At 35.9% G+C, this 23,238-nt stretch overlaps 1 protein-coding gene and 1 long non-coding RNA gene across 55 annotated transcripts in view; one reads left to right on the top strand and one right to left on the bottom strand.

Annotated features, from left to right (window-relative positions):
- The window catches only part of TRDN (triadin), a 386,488-nt gene that overhangs the window by 205,196 nt on the left and 158,054 nt on the right, over nucleotides 1-23,238 (bottom strand). For all 50 annotated transcript variants that reach the window (XM_084957615.1, XM_084957622.1, XM_084957696.1 and 47 more), the window contains 3 exons: nucleotides 23,018-23,095; nucleotides 5,328-5,387; nucleotides 4,470-4,529 (listed from right to left, as the gene is read on the bottom strand). In XM_084957615.1, the coding sequence (XP_084813741.1) occupies nucleotides 4,470-4,529; nucleotides 5,328-5,387; nucleotides 23,018-23,095 (198 nt within the window). The remainder of the gene's footprint in view (nucleotides 1-4,469; nucleotides 4,530-5,327; nucleotides 5,388-23,017; nucleotides 23,096-23,238) is intronic.
- The window catches only part of LOC110260190 (uncharacterized), a 56,183-nt gene continuing 38,900 nt past the window's right edge, over nucleotides 5,956-23,238 (top strand). For 2 of the 5 annotated variants that reach the window (XR_014804751.1, XR_002343036.2), the window contains exon 1: nucleotides 5,960-6,170. This is a non-coding gene — a long non-coding RNA (uncharacterized LOC110260190). Of the gene's footprint in view, nucleotides 6,171-23,238 lie in introns of all 5 variants that reach the window. The other 3 variants (XR_014804756.1, XR_014804752.1, XR_014804754.1) reach the window with 2 other exon arrangements.

Genomic DNA, 23,238 nt, shown 5'->3' with positions numbered 1-23,238 from the left:
TACACCACATCAACAAACTGAAAAGCAGATGCAGAAAAATCTTTTCACAAAATTCAACACCCATTCCTGAAAAAAAACCTCTCCAGAGAGTGGGCATAGAGGGGAAATACCTCAATATAATAAAAGCCATTTATGATAAATCCACAACTAACATCATTCCCAATGAAGAAAAATTAAAAGCATTTCCACTAAGATCAGGAACAAGACAAGGATGTCCTCTTTCACTAATGCTATTCAATATAGTCTTGGAAGTCCTACCCATGGCAATCAGAGAAGAAAAAGAAATAAAAGGAATCAAAACTGGAAAGTAAGAAGTAAAACTATCATTGTTTGCAGATGACATGATTCTATACCTAGAAAACCCTAAAGACGCTACCAGAAAACTGTTAGAGCTCATCAATGAATTTGGTAAAGTTGCAGGCTACAAAATTAATACACAGAAATCAACTGCATTTCTTTATACTAATAATGAAAGATTAGAAAGAGAAATTAGGGAAACAACCTCATTTACCACTGCATCAAAAAGAATAAAATACCTAGGAATAAACCTACCTAAAGAGACAGAAGAGCTGTACTCTGAAAACTATGACACTGATGAAAAAAAAAATCAAAAACACAAATAGATGGGAAAGTATACCATGCTCTTACATGAATATTATCTTCTAAAATATCTCTGAAAGTATCTTTATTATAGATTCCTTGGATAGCCTTTTTCAATTTCCACTCTACCCTCCCTCCAGCTGGAAAAACTGAATGTCAAAGATCTGTCTTCTAGATTCCCGTGCAGCATATTTGATTCCATCATTTGGATGTTCCTACAGGAGATTGAAAAAAAGAAATGCTTTGGCAAACAAGGTCACTTTGATGTGAGTGAGTTGCTGAGGATACCTCAACACTTCTAGTATCTAGTCTATGGGTACGAAGAGACAGCTTTGAAGAAGAGCAGCTTCCTGACCAAGAGGTAGACAGTCCCTGATGTTCAATAATCCAATATTGATCTCTTGATATCAATTCCTCCAGTCCTTCTAACAACTGTGTGTGCATCCAGTTCCCTATACAGAAGCCCTTCTGTTTATATTAACTAGAGTGGTTTGTACAACTAGCACTGAAGTCTCATACAAACATAAGAAGATGTTTTTAAAAGATTTTTATTTCCTTTCTTGTTTGCTTTTGTTCATAGTATTTCTTCAGGGTGAAACACACCTCACAACATTCTAAAATTATTCTGGTGATTTTTATTTTTTTCATTTCACTTGATGTTTTGCTTTTGCTTTTTTTTTTTTTTTTTTTTTTTTTTTCCTTTTTTGGCTGCCATGCAGCATACAGTTCCCGGGCCAAGGATCAGATCCGAGCCATAGTTGCGACCTATGCCATAGTTGCGACCTATGCCATTGTGGCAACACCAAATCCTTAACCCACTGTGCTAGGCCTATTATTGAACCTACAGCTCAGCGCTCCAGAGACACTGCTGACCCTGTTTCACCACAGCAGGAACTCCTTGATGTTTTTTAAATGACATATGTGCTTTTTGTTTTTTTCACCATGGACAATTTCAAATATATACAAACAAAAAATTATTATGATGAATCCCAATGCACCAGTTACCCAATGTCAACCACTAGTAATTCATGGACTGACAATTTTATATCCTATAAAACCCTACCCACATTTTCCCTAACAGATCATTAAAGAGTGTGATTTATCAGTTTCATGCAGAGGCAGCTCATTTATCTAACAATAGAATTTAAGCCTTAAGTTCATTTGCCTCTATATAATATAAAATATAGATGTAATAAAATAAAATAACAATATAACATATAAATATACTATATATTATACAATCATAAATAATATAAAAGCTAATATAAGTATAATGAAATACCATGACAAAACCTATATATTATGTAAGTACATAGGCATATTTTATGCCTTGTAAATTTGCTACTATTTGTGACTAGAGTAGTGATCTTAGATGTTTTACCATATTCCTCTAACTATTTTAGGGAGAAGTAGCATGTGTCATCATTCTTCAAGTTCAGATTATGCTCAATTTCTCTTATCTCTAGACAATTTTACTATTTTCACAAAGTTCCAAACTGGCTGTTTTTAAAAGCATGTTGCTCTTACATAAATATATAGTTGGAGAATTATTAAACTCTAAAAAGAAACATGAGTTAGAAACCAACACTAACTAGATCTTTGTCTCTCTCACACACACATACTATTTTGAGTATTGGGAAGTTAAGAGTTTACAAACAAATAATTTATGCATATTTTAATCAGGAGTTTGAATTGATCTGGGAGAGCCAATGGTATTTTGTGTAATTAAAAGTAAAAGTGACAAATAAACCAACTGAAAACTGGTTCCGAGAAGGACAAACTTGTTTTCTAACCATTGCTGAGCAGCCCTTCTCAGATGGGTGCTGTGCAGTCACCTGGCTCCATCTCTGCTTCATTGGATAGGTGCTGGCCTTGCAGGAAGGGATACTGACATCATCAGTTCTCTTGCCAGGACTGCACAAACTCACTTTGACAGGACTGCTAGGCTAATAACACAGGTCACCCAGTAGCGGAGAAGTGTCAGATTTTCCCATCATTCACTGAACACAGAAGTGTGGTGCCATTCCTCTCAAAAACAAAATCCAAATCAAAACAACCACCACGCACACACCATTGAGCTTTGCCAAAAACATTTTCACACCTATGATCAATACTTTGATGATTACAATTTAAAACTTTCCTCTGCAAATACTTCATGGCCCAGGAAGAAGAACCTTGCCTCTCTTTAGCACTCAATCACATAGCTGTCACAGATACACTGACCCAGGCTACCAGTTTCTCAGTATCACCATATGGTCAGAATTGTGTTTTCCCTTTCTTATGATACATATTTCACCAGGATAATAAAGAATGTTTTAAATAAAACAGTAAGTGAACATTCAATAGTGAAATAAACAGTAATAATAATTCAAATGCAAAGTAATTGGCGATCAAGTCCCAAACTCAGAGAATACATGGCTCTCTCTTCCAGGACATTTTATGAGCCATGCAACCATGCAACCAACTACTATTATTTTACAATATTTCTACCCAATTATAGCATGATGTAGGGATTTCCTATAATTCCTATTTGCTACTTACTAAGAAGAGTCAATGTCCAGTTTGCCATCCTGTGATCTCCTTTTTTCAGGGTCCTTCATTATTACATTTTTTTCCAACCTACGCAGTTACTGAGAGCATCCAGCCCAGTCTATTCATCCCACACCATGTCCCACCTTAAAGCTCTCTCTTCAACTTCACCTTCATCTAAGCTTACACTGACTACCTTCTACACCATGGTTTTCAGCTTATTATCACACAGGGAAGATCTGGAAATCTCATTTGCTTTAAGTGCTAATAGATGAGAGGAATTCCTTTGTTACCCTATGAACAGAGGCCCTAGGAAATTTGCATTTTAATAGAGGACAATTCTTTCATAAATCAAAGGAATGGGAATATCTCTAATGGTGGAATTTCAAGCATCACTGACACTAGTGGTGGAAATATTTGGAGTGAAAACACTTATCACCAAACCATACACTTCAACTATCTTTTTCTCCTAGACTTAAGCTTAACTTGAATAAAAGCCAATATTCATTTCTGAACAAAAACAACATCAGAACTAAACTAAAACAAACAAAAACTAAGCTGTTGAATAACACTATTCTTAATAGTGCATTATAATCTTTGCTTTCTTTGCTTTTTTGCAAAGTGAATTTATTATACTATGTAGCATTTCTCAATTTCATTATGTCTTGAACAAGAAGGGCTTGAAGTTCACATCAGCTTCACTAAACTTAGGCATCTTCCTGACCTTAGGCTCCCTCCCAACCTCCCTTTTCTTAAACCACTTTCTTTAGAAAACATGTAATTATAAATTATTTCTCTGTTCTTTCAAGATATAAATCTTTTTAAAGACCTCTTTCCAGTTTTACAGCCCATTAGGGCTTTTCTCCAAGACCTGTGAGCCATCCCTTTGAAATGGTAGCATCAAGAAAAATGGTACCTCTATCTCCCAGTTTCTCTGGGAAGGTAGGAACCTAACTCCCTTAGGTGCCTTGCTCCAAGTTGTAAATGTACTCCTGACATGAAAGATAAGAGAAAATTTACTCTTCAATGAGTAAGGCCAACCAGCAAATTCAGATGGCCCACAATCCTCCCACACCTTTCTGGCTCTTAAAAACTCTCCTGCTTTTTGTTTCAGCGAAACTGAGTTCAGAACGAATTCTGGTCGGTTTCCTTATTGCAACAGCCTTGAATAAAGTCTTCCTTGCCTTTTTAACTTGGTCCAGTGCAATTTTTGCTTTGACAGCCTGTACATGGACAGATTTAAGTATCTACATTCAATTTGTTTACACTGCCCCAAGATTCTTTCATTAAATAAACATCCTTAACATAATTTAACTAAGGAAGCAAAGAAAGTACATTACCTTTTTTTTTCACATCCGTGGCTATTTCCTTCTCCGTTTTCTTTTTGGCGTCTTCTTTTTCTAGCAGTAAAATGAGAAAATTATAAGCATCTATATAATTATCTTATATTTCAGGGCACAAATGACTGCCATTAACATCCAATTCATCTTGTATAGAATGATTCTAAATCAGAGCTGTGGTCAGCAAAATATGAGTGAACTGGTACCTTTGTAACAGAATAATGGTTTTGTTGTGTTTTCCCTTCAGGAAAGGAGGAAATTTTTTTTGCCAAGGTCAAAAAAATATCTCTCGTAACAATGTGAACATTAGATGGCATTGTTAATCATGGTATAATTATAATTCAATAGTTTCTCTAAAGGACATTGACAGGAATATATCGAATGTTCCCCTAGGCTATCAGACCACTCAGAAATCTCTTGGGCTCACTTAGGACTTCAGATGAGATATTTGACAACAAACAAACATCCAAAAAGTACAAAATATAGCAAATGAACTAATTTCTTTCCCATACATTCAGTAATTTTCTCTTTTATCAACAATTTTACTAAACTAGATTAATTGGATAGTAATCATCATATTCATGTATGTAATCATGTTCAGTAATGAAGTAGAATTGAGCACCAGTCAGAAGAAAAAAAAAAAAATAAGCAGTAACAAATTTTAAAAAGTATTTAGGCTTGAATTGTTTTTTAAAAAATGTATCAATTTCTACTCTGGAATATTTATAAATCTCAACTGTTTGTTAATAATAATGACAATAATATTAAGAGAATTTCTCAACTAGAAAACAATAGCTTTACCAGTAACATTACAAATGGATACTAACTCATTTATGTGTTAGTTTTTAAATTCCTAACCTTTCTTTTTTGCTTCAGGAGTCACTTTCTTCTCAGCTTTCTTCTTTTCTCCTTCTTTTTCTAGAAAAGAAATTTAAAATATTTCCTTTAGTAAAACTTAGTACAAAAGGAAAACTAAGTTTTGAATGAACAATTACTGTTAAGTCAATTCTGCTTCCACATAGTTCTGTGACTGTGAGCAAGTGATTTAATATCACTAAACCTTATTTTCCTCGTTTGTAAAATGACAGTAATTCCTTCAAAGTTAGACAACGTTTACAAAGCATTCTGCCCAATGCCTGGATCAGAGTAAGTGCACACAATTGTGAGCTTCTGACAGTATTTACAAATAGTTAATAAGATAATTTGAGCTTTCTGATCCAAATAATTGTTTGTCTAGTGCCAAATGTAAGCTATTAGTATAGGAAATTAATATCTAACTTCTGAGGCACAATACTGCAGGTAAACTAAAAGAATTAATTTTTGTTTTACTTTCATATGTTCAGTCTCATTAGAAATAATACATTAGGCAATTACTATTTTGATTTAACTGTTTTTCAAATCTGCCTCTTGTCAACAGACATTTGGAGTCTGGTGACATTTGTCTGGCACTGTGTTAGGGACATAACTTCCACTGCCCTTTCTGAGTGGTTGGATCAACCAGCGTGCTCAGACTATCTTTGCACCCAGAGGTTACAGTAAGTCTGGATGACACATAGAACAGTTTGTGGTGCCTCTAGAGTTCCTTATGGAAGACTTTTATTTCAGAGATCTGAGAAAGCCTTGGTCTGAGGGGAAGAAGGAATCACAAATGCTGCCCAGCTATAGCCATGTAACAATCTGACATCCCTGGACATTCTTCTGGTAAGTGTTCTTATTTCAAGTAACAAAGTCATGGAGAAATACACAGTTGTCGAAATGGAGTTTCAGTACTTTTAGGTTTGAGGAAGCTATAAGTACATATAATGTTGGAAAGCAATTGATTTTGATCTTCAATTAATAGTAACATTTACTTTATATTTGAAATACATTTCTCTTTGTCATTTGTCTCTTCATCTCAAGTAGAGATGCCAGGCATTCAAAAATGTTCACTATCCAGAACCATCAGGAGGTTGTTACTATGCTAAAGAAATTCAATGCGTACTGCTAGTGTGAATGCTTAAGCTGCCTACTAATGACTGCATCTTATTAAATACAGGAATTAATTCATTCCCTTAGGTATAGAGATTTTTTACCTACAAGATCAAAAGACAACACTTTCTTTCAGTGTTAGAAGTATAATTTATAAAGAACATCTTTTCAGGACTGCTAGAAATGAGTTAGTGTCATGGGGAGAAATATATTCACACTCTGTCGAAATGTGTCTACAATGTACCATTACAGTTCTTCCAATCAGAAGGAGAAAGTCAAGAAGTCAGATTTTGATAGTTTTAGAGGTAGAAATAAACCAACTGAATTCTACTTTGCCTTTTCCTAAAAGTCTATACATATTAAATATGCAAATCACATTTAAAATTCTGAATAAAGATACTTCTGATTTAAGTATCATCACTTTTAGCTTCTCTAGGATAAATTTTATGGAGCAGGGAATTTTCCATTTTATCTAAATAATCCATATGCTGGACAATTGACTTGGCATTTGCTAAAGATGGCCATCTGATGCCATGTGCCAGAAAAGCAGTTAATTAAAATGCCAATTACTTGTAAATATTTCTCTTTCTTTTTTTTTTTTTTTTTTTCTTTTTGCCTTTTCTAGGGCCACACCCATGGCAATATGGAGGTTCCCAGGCTAGAGGTCTAACCGGAGCTGTAGCCGCTGGCCTATGCCAGAGCCACAGCAACGTGGGATCTGAGCTGCATCTGCGACCTATACCACAGCTCACGGCAAAACCAGATCCTTAACCCACTGAGCAAGACCAGGGATTGAACCTGCAACTTCATGGTTCCTAGTCGGATTCGTTAGCCACTGAGCCACGATGGGAACTCTGACTTGTAAATATTTCTTAGCCTATATCAAAAATCAATGCCATATCATGATGAGATCACAACTTAGTATCAGTATCTTTAAGTTTCATAATGTAGCTGAATAAATATTTCATTTAAATGTTCATGAAGATTAGTTTATTTTATATTAAACTTCAGAATGAAAGCAGGTATTTGAGGCCATAAGATGGGAAACATTCTTTTTTTTTTTTTTTTTTTAAAAAGAGAACTGTCTTGTGTAATAAATTCTACCCTTTATATTAATATAGCTGGAATTTTATTGTGGTGATACAGTATTCCCTCCTTAGTTCAGATTGATTAATGCTTCCATTATACACTGTGCTGTGATTATGGCCATACACTGAAAGAGTCATGAATAAGAACAGAAATCCACAAAAAGCAGGTATAAATAATGTACTTTAATAACATTTTTATGAATTAGACCTTTAAACTGTCATTATGGGACTTACTTTATTCATGGTTAATTCATTTAAAACATCAACTTAGGAAGATTCCTGCATTTCTTCAGGCACCACTGTCTCTATTCCATAGGTGATTTGGCAGCAGTGAAATTAGGTTTTTCATTTATAAAAGGCAAAACAATTTAATTATATCCTATTGGATATACAATAACCCACGTTTCTTACATGAAATCTCTCCTTCCCTTGACTTCTTTCTCCTTCAACAGGAGAAGCAGCACTCTTCCCTGTTCACCTAACTATGCACCCACACATTCAATTTCCTCTTCATCCTCTCCTCCATTTGTTTGCTGTTTTGTTAGTAACTAGAGAAGAGTTAGGACACTTCACTGGTTTTCGGAGGGTTTGCAATTAAGTGTGTCATAGAATGTAAACTTATCAATATGGCCTTTCTCAGAGAAAGTGTCCTAAGCCCAGAAATGATGGCTCTATCTGGCAGGGATCACAGCAAAGGCTGGCTGGGAGAGAAATCCTCTTCACAATGAGCAGCTCTGAGCCACAAATATGTTATTAGCTTCTGCATAAATTAACATCAGATGAAAGAAAAATTAAATGACTTACTTTTTACTTTCTAAGCCCTTACAATGGGCTTTTCTCTTGCTCTAAAATGTTTTTATGCCATCTCAAAGCCAGAGAATGCACAATAGCTAATTATAATTGTAAAGCTTTTTAAGATGCCTGTTCCTAGCAAAGCCCACAAACAAATGCAAATGATTCATTTTCATCTTATGTTTTGTTCCTCCCCTTTTTGCCTTTCTAGTGTAGAGATTATCTAAATTTTACATGTCAGATGGATGCTTTTCTTCTAATTCTCTATGGCCAGGATTGATGCGTTCTTGGTTGTAGCCAAGTAAATAAGGATGTGTTTCTTTCATAACAATGCATTCCAACACACCTCATCACTGTCACCTTGTTCCTTTGGAGCAACAGAGGCTGGCCTGGAACTCCAGTGACAGTATGATCATGGAAAATTTCACATAAACAGATAAGTTCAATTACTCCAGTGACCATTAGAATGCTCCACTGCTATCTACAGAGAGGAATGAGGCAAGAGAGAAAGCATGGGTGCTAGCATGCGTGACCTTGCTCTGAATTCTTGTCCCTGACTCCTGGTTGTATGGCACTGGCAATGTGCTGTGAAACACTGAATTTCACTTTCCTCATCTGAAAAAAATGGAACTAGTAAAATCTTTTTTGCTGGTTTATTGTGATGAATGATGAAACTGAACTAAAGTGCCTGGACCAGAGTGGATTTTAGCTATTACTATATTTTAGAAACTATAAAAAGCTGACCATATATAATCTTCAGCAATTTTTCTAAGTGTGACATATATTGGAATATTTGAGTAAATGCACATTAATTCTTATTTTTCTCTACTGAGGGAGGCTGGATCAGGAATATTTTATATGTGAAACTTTAGGGAAAAAATACTCAAGTAGAAATTAATATGTTATGAAGGGGCATTATGCTAGAATAAAAAAGTGGATTCTGGCTTCGGTTTTGCTATAATTAGTAGTTTCTGCCTGATGCAACTATAAGTGAATCTCATGTCTTCAACCATAAGGGCCAGGGGAATGAGAGTGTATTTAAATCACTCTTCACCTGTTTATTCCTTCATTCCTCAAATGAAGTACACATCATCTTGCATTTATTTCCTAATTTTGCTGGGAACATTTAACTTAAAAAGCTTTAAATTTATAAATAGCTCTTGTAAGTTGTCTGTTTTTGCTATGACTTAAAAATTGTTATTTATTTATTTTAATGTTTAATACTAAAGAAAAGTCCATATTTAAGTCTTAAAATGAATGTTTATATGCATATGTATTCATGTATATATGAATACATATATATGTGTGTATATAATCTCAGATGATAATAAGAGTCAGCAAAAATAAAGCTTGGTGCTTCGTATAGAGGATTAGAGGATTGGAGGATGGGAAGTGGCTTTTTTTTTTTTTAAGATGGATTTAGAGGTAAGCCTTTTTGAAGGAGTAACATTGGAAAAGATTCTTGAAAAAAAGTAGAAGACCTTTAGATTATGGGGGAGAAGAAGTCTCTTGCCTGGAAAAATATATGCCAAGACCTTGAAATAGGAGCATTCTAGCTATGATCAAAGAAGTATATGGAGACTAGAATGGCTAAAAGGTAGGATGCCAGAGGAGAGTGGCAAGAGATGTGGCCAGAGATGAAGCAGGGGTGGATCATGGTATGAATTTTCCATTTTACTGTGAGTAACTAGGAGGCTACTGAAAGGTTTCAAGAAGAGAAATTATATGATGATCAGTTCTGTTTCAAGAGGAACTTTAGCTGTTGCTGGGTGGTTGGTGTCAAGAGCCCCAGTGGATTATGGGATCATATTTCTTTTTTTTTTTTTTTTTTTGCTATTTATTGGGCCGCTCCCGCGGCATATGGAGATTCCCAGGTTAGGGGGTCGAATTGGAGCTGTAGCCACTGGCCTACGCCAGAACCACAGCAACGCGGGATCCGAGCCACGTCTAACCTACACCACAGCTCACAGCAACGCCGGATCTTTAACTCACTGAGCAAGGGCAGGGACCGAACCTACAACCTCATGGTTCCTAGTCGGATTCCTTAACCACTGAGCCACGACGGGAACTCCTGGGATCATATTTCAATGAAGATGACTAAGGAAGTAAAAGGATTCACTACAGAGATTCTTCTTCCTTTTTTCCTTTTTTCCCCCAAAATTTCCTCTAAATGTTATTTGGAGCTCTTGAAGGAATGTAACATTATGGAAACATGGTAGGAGTATCTCACTTTACATTGCAATTAGGATGTTATGACAGCAAAGCTCTTTAAATTAAGAACTTCAGGGAATTCCTGTTGTGGCTCAGCAGGTTATGAATCCGACTAGTATCCATGAGGACATGGGTTAGATCCCTGGCCTTGCTCAGTGGGTTAAGAATCCCGTGTTTCCATGAGCTGCCTGCAGCGTAGGTTACAGACATGGTTTGGATCTGGTGTTGCTGTGGCTGTGGTTTAGGCTGGCTGCTGTCGCTCCAATGCGACCCCTAGCCTGGGAACCTTCATATGCCATGGGTGCAGCCATAAAATACATATATATATATATATATATTAATATATATATTAAGAACTTCATTTGAGTTGTCTAGCATAACTAAACTGGTTTTTTGGAAGCTGAATCCACTGTCTTTGCCTTGACGTTTTCTTTAGCGAATGCTGAATTATTCCTAGAAACCAGCTCATCTCATTATCAGCTACTAACAATGCACAATTCACAACCAGCAAGCAATTCTGAAGCATCTTTCAGTGACTACCCAGAGACTTCTACATCAACCATTTATTCACTTAATCAACAAATGTTTATTTAACATTATGTCAAGCCCTTTGCCAGGGTTTAGTTTTAAATGATCCCTTGCAGGAATTTCAGTTGTGAGAGAAAGAAGAGATAGAATTTACAATTATAATAGGGACTTAGGGGCATTAAGAGAGGAGTCTAAGGGAGGCAGCAGAGGCCCAAACCCAAGAGCAGGAAGGGAAAGTGTGAAAGATGCTCCTGGGGAAAATAGCAGATGAATTCTGAACTGAGTATGGCAAGTGTTACTATCAACTCCAACTGAACAAAATGAGTTGCCTGAGTACCTGCTGTCCTGCAGATAACGGCTGACACCTCTTGGTGATATAATACCACCCACAAAGTAAATGTCCCAAAGGATTCCTGGTCAAATCAATGTAAATTCAAACTTTCTCAAGATATCATGCTATGGACAGTTCTTTAAGCTTCAAAAACGATTGTGGAGAGGGGATCTCAATAATTATTTTATATGGTCAGAACAAGGTCAAAAATATGTATCTAGTTTTAGTTGAAACACAAAGGTGATAGCAAATTATACTGTAATAGAATGCTATAATAGGATACGGCACATGACCTTACATATATTAGCATATTCTTAAATCTCAGATAAAAGTCTACACATCTGCTAACAGTTGAGAAATGGGCCCAGGAAAGATGACTAACTCTCTCAACTTCACAGATCACATAAGTGACAGAACAAGGATTTAAAACTAAGGATCGCTGCAAACTCTGTTTTTTCTGCTGCATAATATGGAAATTAAAGCTTGAAGTAGAGACGTTTTCTATCAAAAACTTATAAACAAACCGAATTATGGACAGAAAAGAAGTGCTAACTTCTACCTCATCTTTGTGAAACTTGTCTTTCAGCTCTCTCACAGCCAAAGTTCTCTGACACATAATTTTTTTTTTTCTGTTTCTGAATTTAGTATGCAGAAGGGAATGTAAAGAGAAAGATTATTCGATACATTTCAAATTACAAAAGACATTTCTTATGTTAATTAAAGTGCATATTTAAATGGAAAAGGTAGATTTTGCCCAAACCTTTCAAAAATGATAAAATCTTTTAAGATAAGTGATTGCATTACTTTGGAATGGAGTACCTTTGTACCGATTAAAGATTAAAGTTGCCACATCTGTTCTTTTTTTCACTCTGGTATTTATTTTTCCTCTCAATGCTTTTACATTTCAGAAAGCAAATACTCAATTAAATTTTATTTGACTTTAACTCAAGGGGGAAGCTCTCCATCCACATCTGGACAGGTCCAGGTTGTTTAGCTGCACTTTTTTTGTTGTTCTCTTTGGATTCTTTCCTTCCTTCCTTTCTCTCTTTCTTTCCTTACTTTCTCTTCTTTTCTTTCTTTCTTTCTTTTTTTTTTTTTTTTGTGCTATAGCCATTTACAGGTTTTCTAAAAACTTTTTTAACCCTTTTGAAATTTGTTTTTATGCAAAATCATTGCTTGCTCAAGATCTTGTATTATAAACTTTTCTAATGCATCTTTCTATAAGGGTAAAGAAGATATAAATATAAGATTCTTTTCTAATATCTGTTCATTTTCAAAATCCTATGATTTACATATGATTACTTTTTCCATATTTTTATCTATATGCTTTTTCTATATTTGTCTGTAGTTGGAAATGAGTAGCAAAAGCACTGTTTCATATAAAATGTCAGGAATGCCTAGAAACAGAATATTGAGCTTTTCCTGTTGTGAATAAATTATTCCTATTTATAAAAAAAAGTTTTTTGTCATTCAAAAGCAAAATATACATTATTATAAAGTGTCACTTCAAAGATACTGCTATTTTTGTAACAGGTCCTTGAGAATTTAGGGTGTGACCTACTAAATAGATTAGAAAGGCTCAATAGGTATTTTTAAATATAATTTGACTTTGAAATTACCAAAAGTTATTGGTATATTAGATAAATTTATGTCTGATTCTTTTTTTTCTTTCATATGTCTGCTTCTTAATTGAAGACTTTCAATTTTTAAAAATATGCCTAATGGCTATTTATAAAGGAAGTAAGTACCCATTCAAAGAGTACAACTTTTCTATAGTTGCAATTGTTTTAATATATTGAATTCAGGTTTGTTTCAAGTGATGAACTACATAAACTTCATCACTTTTCCTAAATTATACTAAACCAGTAACAAAACTTTTGTCCTCTTCCTAATATAAGGTATATTCTAATAGATTAAACATTTTTTACACAAACTCCTCACATAGTTGAAGCATCCCTCACCATTTATTATGTGAACAACTGCCAAGACTCCTGACTCTATTTGGGTAAAATGGACCTGGCTTTAAAGATGTAGCCACTTTCTCATCAGTTCCAGAGAGGATGAAAAATTTCATTTGGAATTCTAATAAGTTTATATAAAGAAAGGAACATTTAGGTCAAGTTGACAAAAATACCAAATAAATGTTTTATAAAGAAAAGCTGGTAGTTGTAAACTAGAGCTTTGGAGGGACCTAGTTCTTTCTTATAAAATGCTTTATGAGAAACATTTGCTGGCACAAGATGATTCCAATTAGAATTTCATAATAAGAAAGCTATTAAAAATCACATTCACTCTTATTCAAAAAGCTTCTCATCCCTAACTTTCTCTTTGGTCAAAAAAGAGAAAGGAAAAAAGAAAACCAATTCTTGATATGAGCATAAAAGTTATGAAAGATCTCTGAGGCAGGAAGCTGGCCCTGATCAATGGAAAGATCCTTAATCTTCCCTGATTCTTGGGTGTCACTCCTTGATCTCCACAATAAAACCTTTTTGCTACTGAACAGTAAAATCAGAGACACCCCTTGCTATACTGTCAGGTATACAGGGGAAGAAAAACAAAACTTCTTTCACACAAACTCTCAGGGGCTGATCAGGGAAACTTAACAATATTCTTTAGAAGTTAATTGAGGGGGTGGAGGTGAGGAGCTGTGAATACATATGTTAGTATGTATATCCCCATCGCACATGTAATAATTTTTAAAAAATCTCTTGCAAACCATTGAAAGGTGAAGGTCAAATACAGTCTGCAGTTAATAGTGTTGTACCAAAGTTAATTTCTTAGTCTTGAAAGGTGAACCATGGTTATATAAAATGTTAACCTCAAAGGAAGTTTACTGAAGAGTGTATATTATCTTTACTACTCTTCTGTAAATCTAAAATCACTTGAAAATAGAAATTTAAAAACAACAACAGCAAAATACAGAAAATTTTTAGGATTCTGAGAGAGGATTCATTTTTCTCTAAGTACTGGTTAGCCCCTGTGTAACACAAGGAAATTAACTAAATGTGTAGAGAGGGAAAATGAATGAAATAAAAGCCTCAGGCACGATAAAAGATGGAGCAGGCTTTTGAGATCATTTATTTCTAAAATATAACTTTATAGACGAGGAACCTAAGTCTTAGAGATTTTAAGAAAGCAATATGAACCCAATGCTAGGGTTAAGCTTATGACTTCAGCCTCTGCATCTCTCTCATTTGTGATTTCCAAACTCCTATCTTCAGTAGTCTGATAGAAATGACCACTTGTGTGAAGCCCATTCAACATGCTGCCAGACATGAGGCAGAGTCTCTATTGTCGCTCCAGATCTAATCTCTACCATGATCTTTTTGGAATGTATTAACCAAGGCCCTTGCCCTCTGGATTCAGGTTAGTGTGGCCTATAGGGAAAATATCAAGATGACAGAACAGGGGGAAAAAAGAGAGAGATAGGCATTTATTCTCCAACTACCCCTCTGGCTCACTGAAAATGTTACATACATCATTTTACAGAGTGTTGATGTTGTGTTCTTGTGCTGAAGGACATTGCTCTGATTGGGCATCTCTCTCTTAGAGTTACCAGGTTTTGGGGTTTATGGACCACTCCATTCCTTTGCATCTTCTGGCCTGGGGCTGATAATGGCTTCCTGCTTTGGCTAGCCTTGGGGCACTTCTCAGTAACTTTGCACCAACCTTTATAAAATACTACCTTCATTAAATACTCTTAATCACCCATTTTTAATGTGCCAAGGACCCTGATACACTCAGCAAGTCTGAAACTAAACTCATCATGATGTCCCCAAACCCATTCTTATTCTTAAGGCTATTCATTTACCCAGATCAGATAAGACTTTAGCAATTATGCTCAGCCCTAACTTTTAATTGCTAGTCTAAGATAATGGAAATAGACTGATCTTAAGCCGGAGACTCTGAGATTCCAATTCCAATTATATCACTGTTAGGGCTGTATTATCTTAGGCAATTTACTTGATTCCTCTGATCTTCTCTGTAAAATGATATAAATCATATCCACTGCTTAGAACTGTTTTGAGGGTTAAATGTGATTGTTTAAAAGAAAAGTAGCATAATTTTTCCCCATGAGCAAGAGCCTCCTAAATTAGTCTTATCTCCAAACTCTCAAGCCCCACCCCTTACTACCCTCCCTTTGTATAGCTGACACAGTGATTTAAAATGCAAATCTAATCATGCTACTCCCCTGCTCAGTTGTTTTAGTAAGCTCATGCTGTCTGTGAGAAGATCTAAAGGTTTCAGTTGTGTACAAAATTCTTTAGACTATGACCTGAGTCTTATATTAAGAAATTATATAGAGTTTCACCTTTACTCACTGTCATTAATGCATTTACCATATTATATTGGTATATAGATAACAATAAAAAAAACCTACCATAAAAATTAGTAGTTTACTGCACATACAAGAGGAACTTCCTGATTAAAAAAATGATAATGATAACAATAGTAACTAATGGCTGAGCACCTAATTATGCTAGAAAATATGCTAAGCTGCTATATACATTTTTTCATTCAGTCCTCCTAGCAACTTTCTAAGTAAAATAGGTACTAAAAGTATTATGGTGTATATATATTATCAAAATGTATAACTAAAGAACAATCCCATTAAAAATTGCCCAAGGATATGCATTTATTTCACCTAAAAACAAAGAAAATATTATATTGCCCCCAAGTTCAATAAGATTTATTGTGCCATAGAGTTAATGGAATAAGAACCTGGGCCAAATTTCTATTTTATTATTTTATGCTTCTCAGGATATATCTCAATGAAGAGCTAAGGTGATAAAGTTCTCTGTTTAATAGAATTATAAATAAAACATTACTAGCTCCTGTAGAACACTGTCCTCGAATGCATCCTATGGTAAGAAATTATCTTATAATACGTTTCCTCTATTGCTCCTTTCTCCTCTATACAAATCCTACCAACTTACTCTTTATGGTCCAATGCAAGTGTTGTGATTTCACTGCATAGCCCTGCCTCACTCATTTCTCATTTTCTTCTTAACTTTTACACCCTTTATGATGTGTACAACTCACCTTTGAACTTTAGAAAATAATGCTTTATAGTATTACCCATTGCATAGGGACATGCCTGGCTGCCCCAACAAGTTCAACATCTCTATCTAGGTCATGGCCATACTTTAACATATCCATGGTAGCTATTTAACCACTGTGCCAAGCCACGGAGCCTTCACTCTTGCTCTTAAGGCAGCTTACTACCAACCTACCAACCTGAAAAAAAATAAGCTTGAAATCCTGGAGGTGAAAGCAGAAACAGTTCCTGAGACCATTTAAGTTCAGTCCCCATAGTTGACAGGTGAAGAAATGGAGGGCCTAAAAAGTCAATTGATTTGTCAAAGATAATACAACAGATAAGTGTCAAAGCTGCAACTGGAAGCTGAAACTTTAGTCTTATCTCTAGAGTTCTCTTGCCCCCATTTGGGTGATGGCATTTATATTATTATTCACAAATACAATACTAAGTTAATACCAGTTATGTTTATTCAAGAAGATGATAGGGTATACAGTATTCATTCACCTTACTTTATTTGGCTCCATTAATGCAAACTATGTTTTTGTAATGGAATCTTAAAAATAATTTAAGAATAAGATACATACCTAATAAAATATCACAAAACATCTTCCTTTCACATCTTTGCCACAATAGATGAGTCGTGGCCATTTTACATTAAATTCTTCAAGGATCAATGACAACATAAACTATGTTGTTTGACAGTATGTGTGGGGATGGGTTTGCGTGAATGGGGGAAAGAAAATTCTTTTTTCAGCATTATTGATTAAAGAATAACAGAAGCAGGAGTTTCTGTTTTGGCTCAGCAGGTTAAGGATTCTGCATTGCCGTGAGCTGTAGTGTTCATCACAGACATGGTTGGGATCTGGTGTTGCTGTGGCTGTGCCATAGGTTGGCAGCTGCAGCTCCAATTTGACCCCTAGCCTGGAAATGTCCATATGCCATGGCTGCAGTCCTAAAAAAAAAAAAAAAAAAAAAAAAAAAAGAACAACAGGATCATACCTGGTAATTTTACTTATGCAAAGATTTTATGAAGCAACTTTTTTTGTTTTGGTCTTTTTAGGGCCACACCAGTGGCATATGGAAGTCCTCAGGCTAGGGGTTGAATTGGAGCTGAAGTTGCTGGCCTACACCACAGCCACAGGAACCCCAGATCCAAGCCTTATCTGGAACCTACACTACTGCTCATGGCCATACCAGATCCTTAACCCACTGAGCAAGGCCAGGGATTGAACCAAAGTCCTCATGGATACTAGTCAATTCATTACTACTGAGCCACAATGGAAACTCCTGAAGCAACTTTTGTGATAGTTAGGGAAGGGATGGAAAATTTTGCCTGAAGCTCTCTTGTTTAATCAGTGAGGATTCTCTCTAGTTAGAGCCTAATCTCTCCTAAGAAATACATTTCTAATGAATGCTTGATGACAAACAAGCTCTCATGCTAAGGGTTAAAACCAATTGCAAGGTTAATATAATAAGGCACCATTTGATGAGAGGTTGGGAGTACAGCACACAGATCTAATCCATTTGTGGAACATGTGGACACTACAGTGGCTCTTTGAACTTGAAAGCTTTTCAGCACCAATGAAAGCCCCCAATAGACAGAAGAATTAATTCTTTCACAAAATTTAACACTTTTTTTTGGAAAGATCATGAAAATTAATATTACGTTCAAGGTGGGTCTCTATTTAAGTTAGTTCCAATTTAAGTTATATTGATAACTAAATGCTAATTGACCAAGATGATTGCATAAGGTGGTCATTATATAAGAGCTTTTCAATACTATTGTAGCCAATTTCCCTGGACAAAGGCCAAATATGTTAAAACATATTAGTAAGAGTCAAAGAAAACAACAGATTTAGTATACAATGAGTTATTATATCCAAAGATTCAAAACAATAGAATTACATGATTCCAAACAAAAGTGTGTGGTGTGAGAGAGGAATAAAATTCAAGGAAAGCCAGACACAACTTTGAGGCATCAGATAAGGAGCCCAAGACAAGAAGTGCACAGATACTATGCAGATGTGAGTGTTGTGAGAAACTTATTATTATTATTACTATTTTTTGTCTTTTTAGGGCCACACCCACGGCATATGCAGGCGCCCAGGCCAGGGGTCAAATTGGAGCTGTAGCCACTGGCCTTCGCCACAACCACAGCAACGCCAGATCCAAGCCACATCTGCGACCTACACCACAGCTCATAGCAATGCCGATCCTCAAGCCACTGGGCGAACCCAGGGATCAAACCTGTGTCCTAATAGATGCTAGTCAGGTTCATTTCCACTAAGCCACGACGACAGGAACTCATTTTTTTAAAGTGCCGTGAGAGCACAAAGGAAGCTTTTTACAGGCTTTACCGATATGTGGAGTGCTTTTCCCCATAACAAGGTCTACAATTTTTTTAGATTTCTACTGATAAAATCCTAAATTGTTTCCACTCTCCTGTGAACAAACTTAATAATAATTTAATCTCTATATAAGCCCTCCTTTTTTTCTTCAACATTAAAATGCCAAATATGTTTAAGCTCCTACATTTTAACGTGTTACAACTGTATTCCTCAAATCCAAGAGCATGCTTTAGTGCCACATGTAAGTTCCTTTTTACATAATGCCATTTTCTTGCAACTTGGTCCTAAGGAAGTTCCAGACTAAAATAGTGCATCAAGGACTGTGCATAATCAGCCTCACTAAAAACAACTTGATTAATACTAAATATGTCCTAGTTCCTAATCAATTATGTTAATGAAGTCACAGGCAGCACATCTGCAAGCCCTGACAAAGCCCATCGCCTGATAATGTGGACTCCTTTGGAAGCTGCTCAGCACCAGCCTTCTCAGGGCAAAGACTGTGCCTTTCTGTAGATTCAAAGTGGATACTACTAACAAAAGCCTTGTAATCCTGCAGCTGTTAGGTTATTCACTTAAACTGTGGTATTGGACTCTGGGATGAAATGTCAAATCAAATTGTTCTTTAAATATAACAATAGAACCTAAGTGTCCCACTTGGGAAATGACACATTCTTTTCCAAGTGACAGACTGATAGGCAAAACACTGGCTGCAGGGAGGTTTATGAGCCTCTTCCAGGACATAAGCTGGAGTCCAACATTTGAATAATCTGACTATCAAAATCTGCTTCAAATTCAAATCAGGGAGTCCCTTGATTTACACCAGAATTGGAATCTGATTAAACGTAAAGGTGGCACTATTATTTATAGGCTATCTCTTGTTCTGTGAACATTTGGGCAGTGAGTCACTTGTCAGTTTTTTGTCTAATTATCTTGAGCCACATAAACTATTATAGTCCAAATGCCAAAAGAAATGTAACTCTAACTCCCTCCCCCTCTCGCACTATAAATTTTTTCTAAGTTATTTACTTACTAGCTAGGTAAATAATACACATCAGTAGCCACCGATGAGCTTACTTAGAGTTTTTGTTCTTTTATTACCTTCTACAAAAGTTATATTTGAGTTCAGTTAAGAAAGTTTTTTAAAATATTTAACTCCTATCAATAACAAGCATTTACAGAAGATGATGCAAGTTGGGAATTTATGGTTTACCATATGTGATAGAAATGAAAATGGCAGAATCATTGATTACTCAAAAAGAAATATTTAAACAACTTATTAAATTAAACAATTTAAACAAATTATATGAGGTGAACATGTATGTTGCTCTACTGACACATTAACTAAGTTTAGAGGTTACCAAACTTATGGACTGAATTCTGTCCTTCCAAAATTCATATGTTGAAGCCCTAACACCCATATAAACTGGATTGGAGATAGGGCCTTTAAAAGGCAATTAAACTTAAATGAGATCAGAGGGTCAAGTCCTGATCCAACTGGTGCTCTGCTAAGAAGAGGGAGAGATGCCAGAAGTCTCTCTCTCTGCCATGTGGACACAGCAAGAAGGTGGCCATATCCAAGCCAGGGAATGAGCTCTCACCAGAAGCCAATCATGTCGGCACCCTGATCTCAGACTCCCAGTTTTCAGAACTGTGTGAGAAACTAAATGTCTGCTGTTTAAGCCATCTGGGCTGTGGTTTTTCCGCTATGGCACCTCTTGCAGTGAAGACACCAAAGTTGATCAGGCCTCTAAGAAATTACTATCTCAAGACGAAACTATCCTCACATAGTTGTCACACACACAAAGGAAGTCTGGACCCAAGTGTGTGAAGGAGGTGTGAAAATCAAAGAAGACCATGGGAAACTCACCCTACCCAAGAAGATCCCATTCAAAAATCAATAAATAAGAGACCAGTGTGGGCCAAATAAAATGTGTCTGTAGCTCAGTGGAATGGGAGACAAAAGTTTAAACCTTGAGCTAGATCTGGACTGTTCTCTAACTATTTTAGAGGAATCGTTGATTTTGACTCTTGGAGCGACTCTATATGGGAACTTTTCATTAAATCATGGCCTCTAATAACCAGACGAATTATTTTCTTCAGATTGGTATTGATGCAGTACTGATTTACAGATTGTATGGGATTTTTATTTGAAATTTGCAACTGCTAATCAATCCATTCAATTTGTATCTGGTCAAATCAAAATATTTTACATACTATATAATAGGTTGTTCTAATTTGTAAGTATAATGTAACCTTTCCCCCAGTTCCCAGTGGGGTTTCTCTTGTTCCTCTTTCGAGCTTTTCTACAATGCTGAGGCATTTGGCTTGAAACCTTTTGCTTTTTCCCATACAACTAGCAGTCAAAATTTCTCCATGTGGGGCATTCCTGTCCTTCTGAAGGACATTTTGCCAATTAAAGGTCATTTAGATGACTAACATTAAATTAAAAGCATTTTGGGGAATATTCGATTGCTCTCCACCTCCGTCTTAAATAACTTAAGGATTTACTACTCAGATGAGGCCCTGGACCAATAACATCAGCAATACTTAGGCGCTTGGTAAAACTGCAAAATCTCAGGCATCAGTCCAGACCTACCAAATCAGAATCTGCATTTTCAAAGATCTCTGGGTGATTATGTGCACACTAAGTTTTGATAAGCATTGCTAAGGTACTCTTGACTGACATCAGAACATGATATTTCTATCACAGAACTGCATGATATCTAAAGCACAACACTTTGTCTCCGTTTTCGCAAATTTGTTGATGTCTCAGAAAGCAGGAAGGTAAAATCCTCAAACTCTGATGTCTGCACAATAATATTATGGAAATATTTCTGGGCATAGAACGAGAAATCCAGGGCTAGAATCCCAGTCCTGCTATTTACTAATTTAGCATAAATAAAAAACTCCAAGCCTACATTTGCTGATCATTACTAATAATATCTAATTTACACGGTCTGGCAATATCAAATGTAAAATGTATTTAAGTATAGCAAACATAACAATATTCTAAAGAAATGTGAGTTGAAGAGAGCAAAGCCATAGGCATGATTTGGTCAGGATCTGGCCAGGAAAGTGCATAGAACACGCTGTTATTATAGCACAAACAGGAAAACCAACTGTCCAACCACTTACATCCTTCCTTGGCTACTGACTGTAGCCAAATGTTTACTGGGTCTCCAGTCAATTAGACGATGTGTCTCTCACCAAGCATTCAGATTAGGGAGTTCCTATTGTGGCTCAGTGGTAACAAACCTGACTAGTATCCACGAGGATGCGGGTTCGATCTCTGGCCTTTCTCAATGAGTTATGGATCCGGCATTGCTGTGAACTGTGATATAGGTCCCAGACGTGGCTTGGAGCCTCTGTTGCTGCGGCTGTGCCATAGGCTGGCAGCTGTAGCTCCTATTTGATCCCTAGCCTGGGAACCTCCACATGCTGCAGGTGCAGCCCTAAAAAGAAAAAGAAAAAAAAAAATCGCTCAGATTAAATTAAAAAATAAAAATAAACAAAAGACTATTTAAACAAGCTACAAAGTTCAGAGGTTTGATATAATGTTTTACAATCCAATTTGTTGGATCTATAAGATTTTTACACATAAACATAAACCAAAGGTTCTCAAATTTTAATGTGTATAAGATTCAACTGAGGAACTTTTTAAAAAGAACTGATTTTTAGTAGTATTAACTACTAATTTTATAAAGCACTTGTAAGCTGGTACACACACACACAAATACTCACATACGCCATTTCCTTCTCATAATAACACTATGAAATCAGGACTATTCTTGCCCCAACTCAGAAATGACAAAATTCATAAATGGTGAATTTAAGGAACTTCCTAAATTTATGCAGCTAGTAAGAGATGAAATTCAGATTCAAGCCCAGAAAGTCTGGCACCAGTCTTAAGACACTAAATTCACCAAGTTACGATGAAACTCCAAGAATCACAAGGCATATCTTTGTCCATTTGCTCCCATACTTTCTGGCCTGATTTTCAGGGTATGAAGCTGCTCATTCTTCTAGAAGCTGGTAGTCACCAATATAAAATCTTAGGAGGAAATTTTTGATATTCTAAGAAGGAACACGTAATTTCAGGAAAAGGAAACTATAGCTTAGACATACTAAAACTATTTGAGAAAACATGGATTTTGTTGTAGTTACTATTTTTCTTTGATTCCTCTAATTCTATTTGATCCTCAACAGAGATGATCTTTGGAAAAATAAAATAAAATACTTGCCTTCAAGAGTAGGTGATGCTGGAGTGGGTCTGGAAGCTTGTTCTGTTGGTAATGGAGGTGGTATGGCTGGGCTTTGTCCTGTGAACACAATGCAGGAGTAGGTATTGAAGAAAAACTATTAACAAATTTAATATCCACAACTCAAATAGCTAGATCTGTCCCCAACATGCATAATTCATAATCTAAAGCATAAATTCATATGGTTATGCAATAAGAAAATT

This window comes from Sus scrofa, chromosome 1, assembly GCF_054392235.1.
Source record: "Sus scrofa isolate SSC_HxYL_T2T_F1_AM1 chromosome 1, Sscrofa_HxYL_maternal_Yorkshire_Landrace_v2.0, whole genome shotgun sequence".
Lineage (NCBI taxonomy): Eukaryota > Metazoa > Chordata > Mammalia > Artiodactyla > Suidae > Sus > Sus scrofa.
This window is presented reverse-complemented; position numbering and strand designations above follow the sequence as displayed.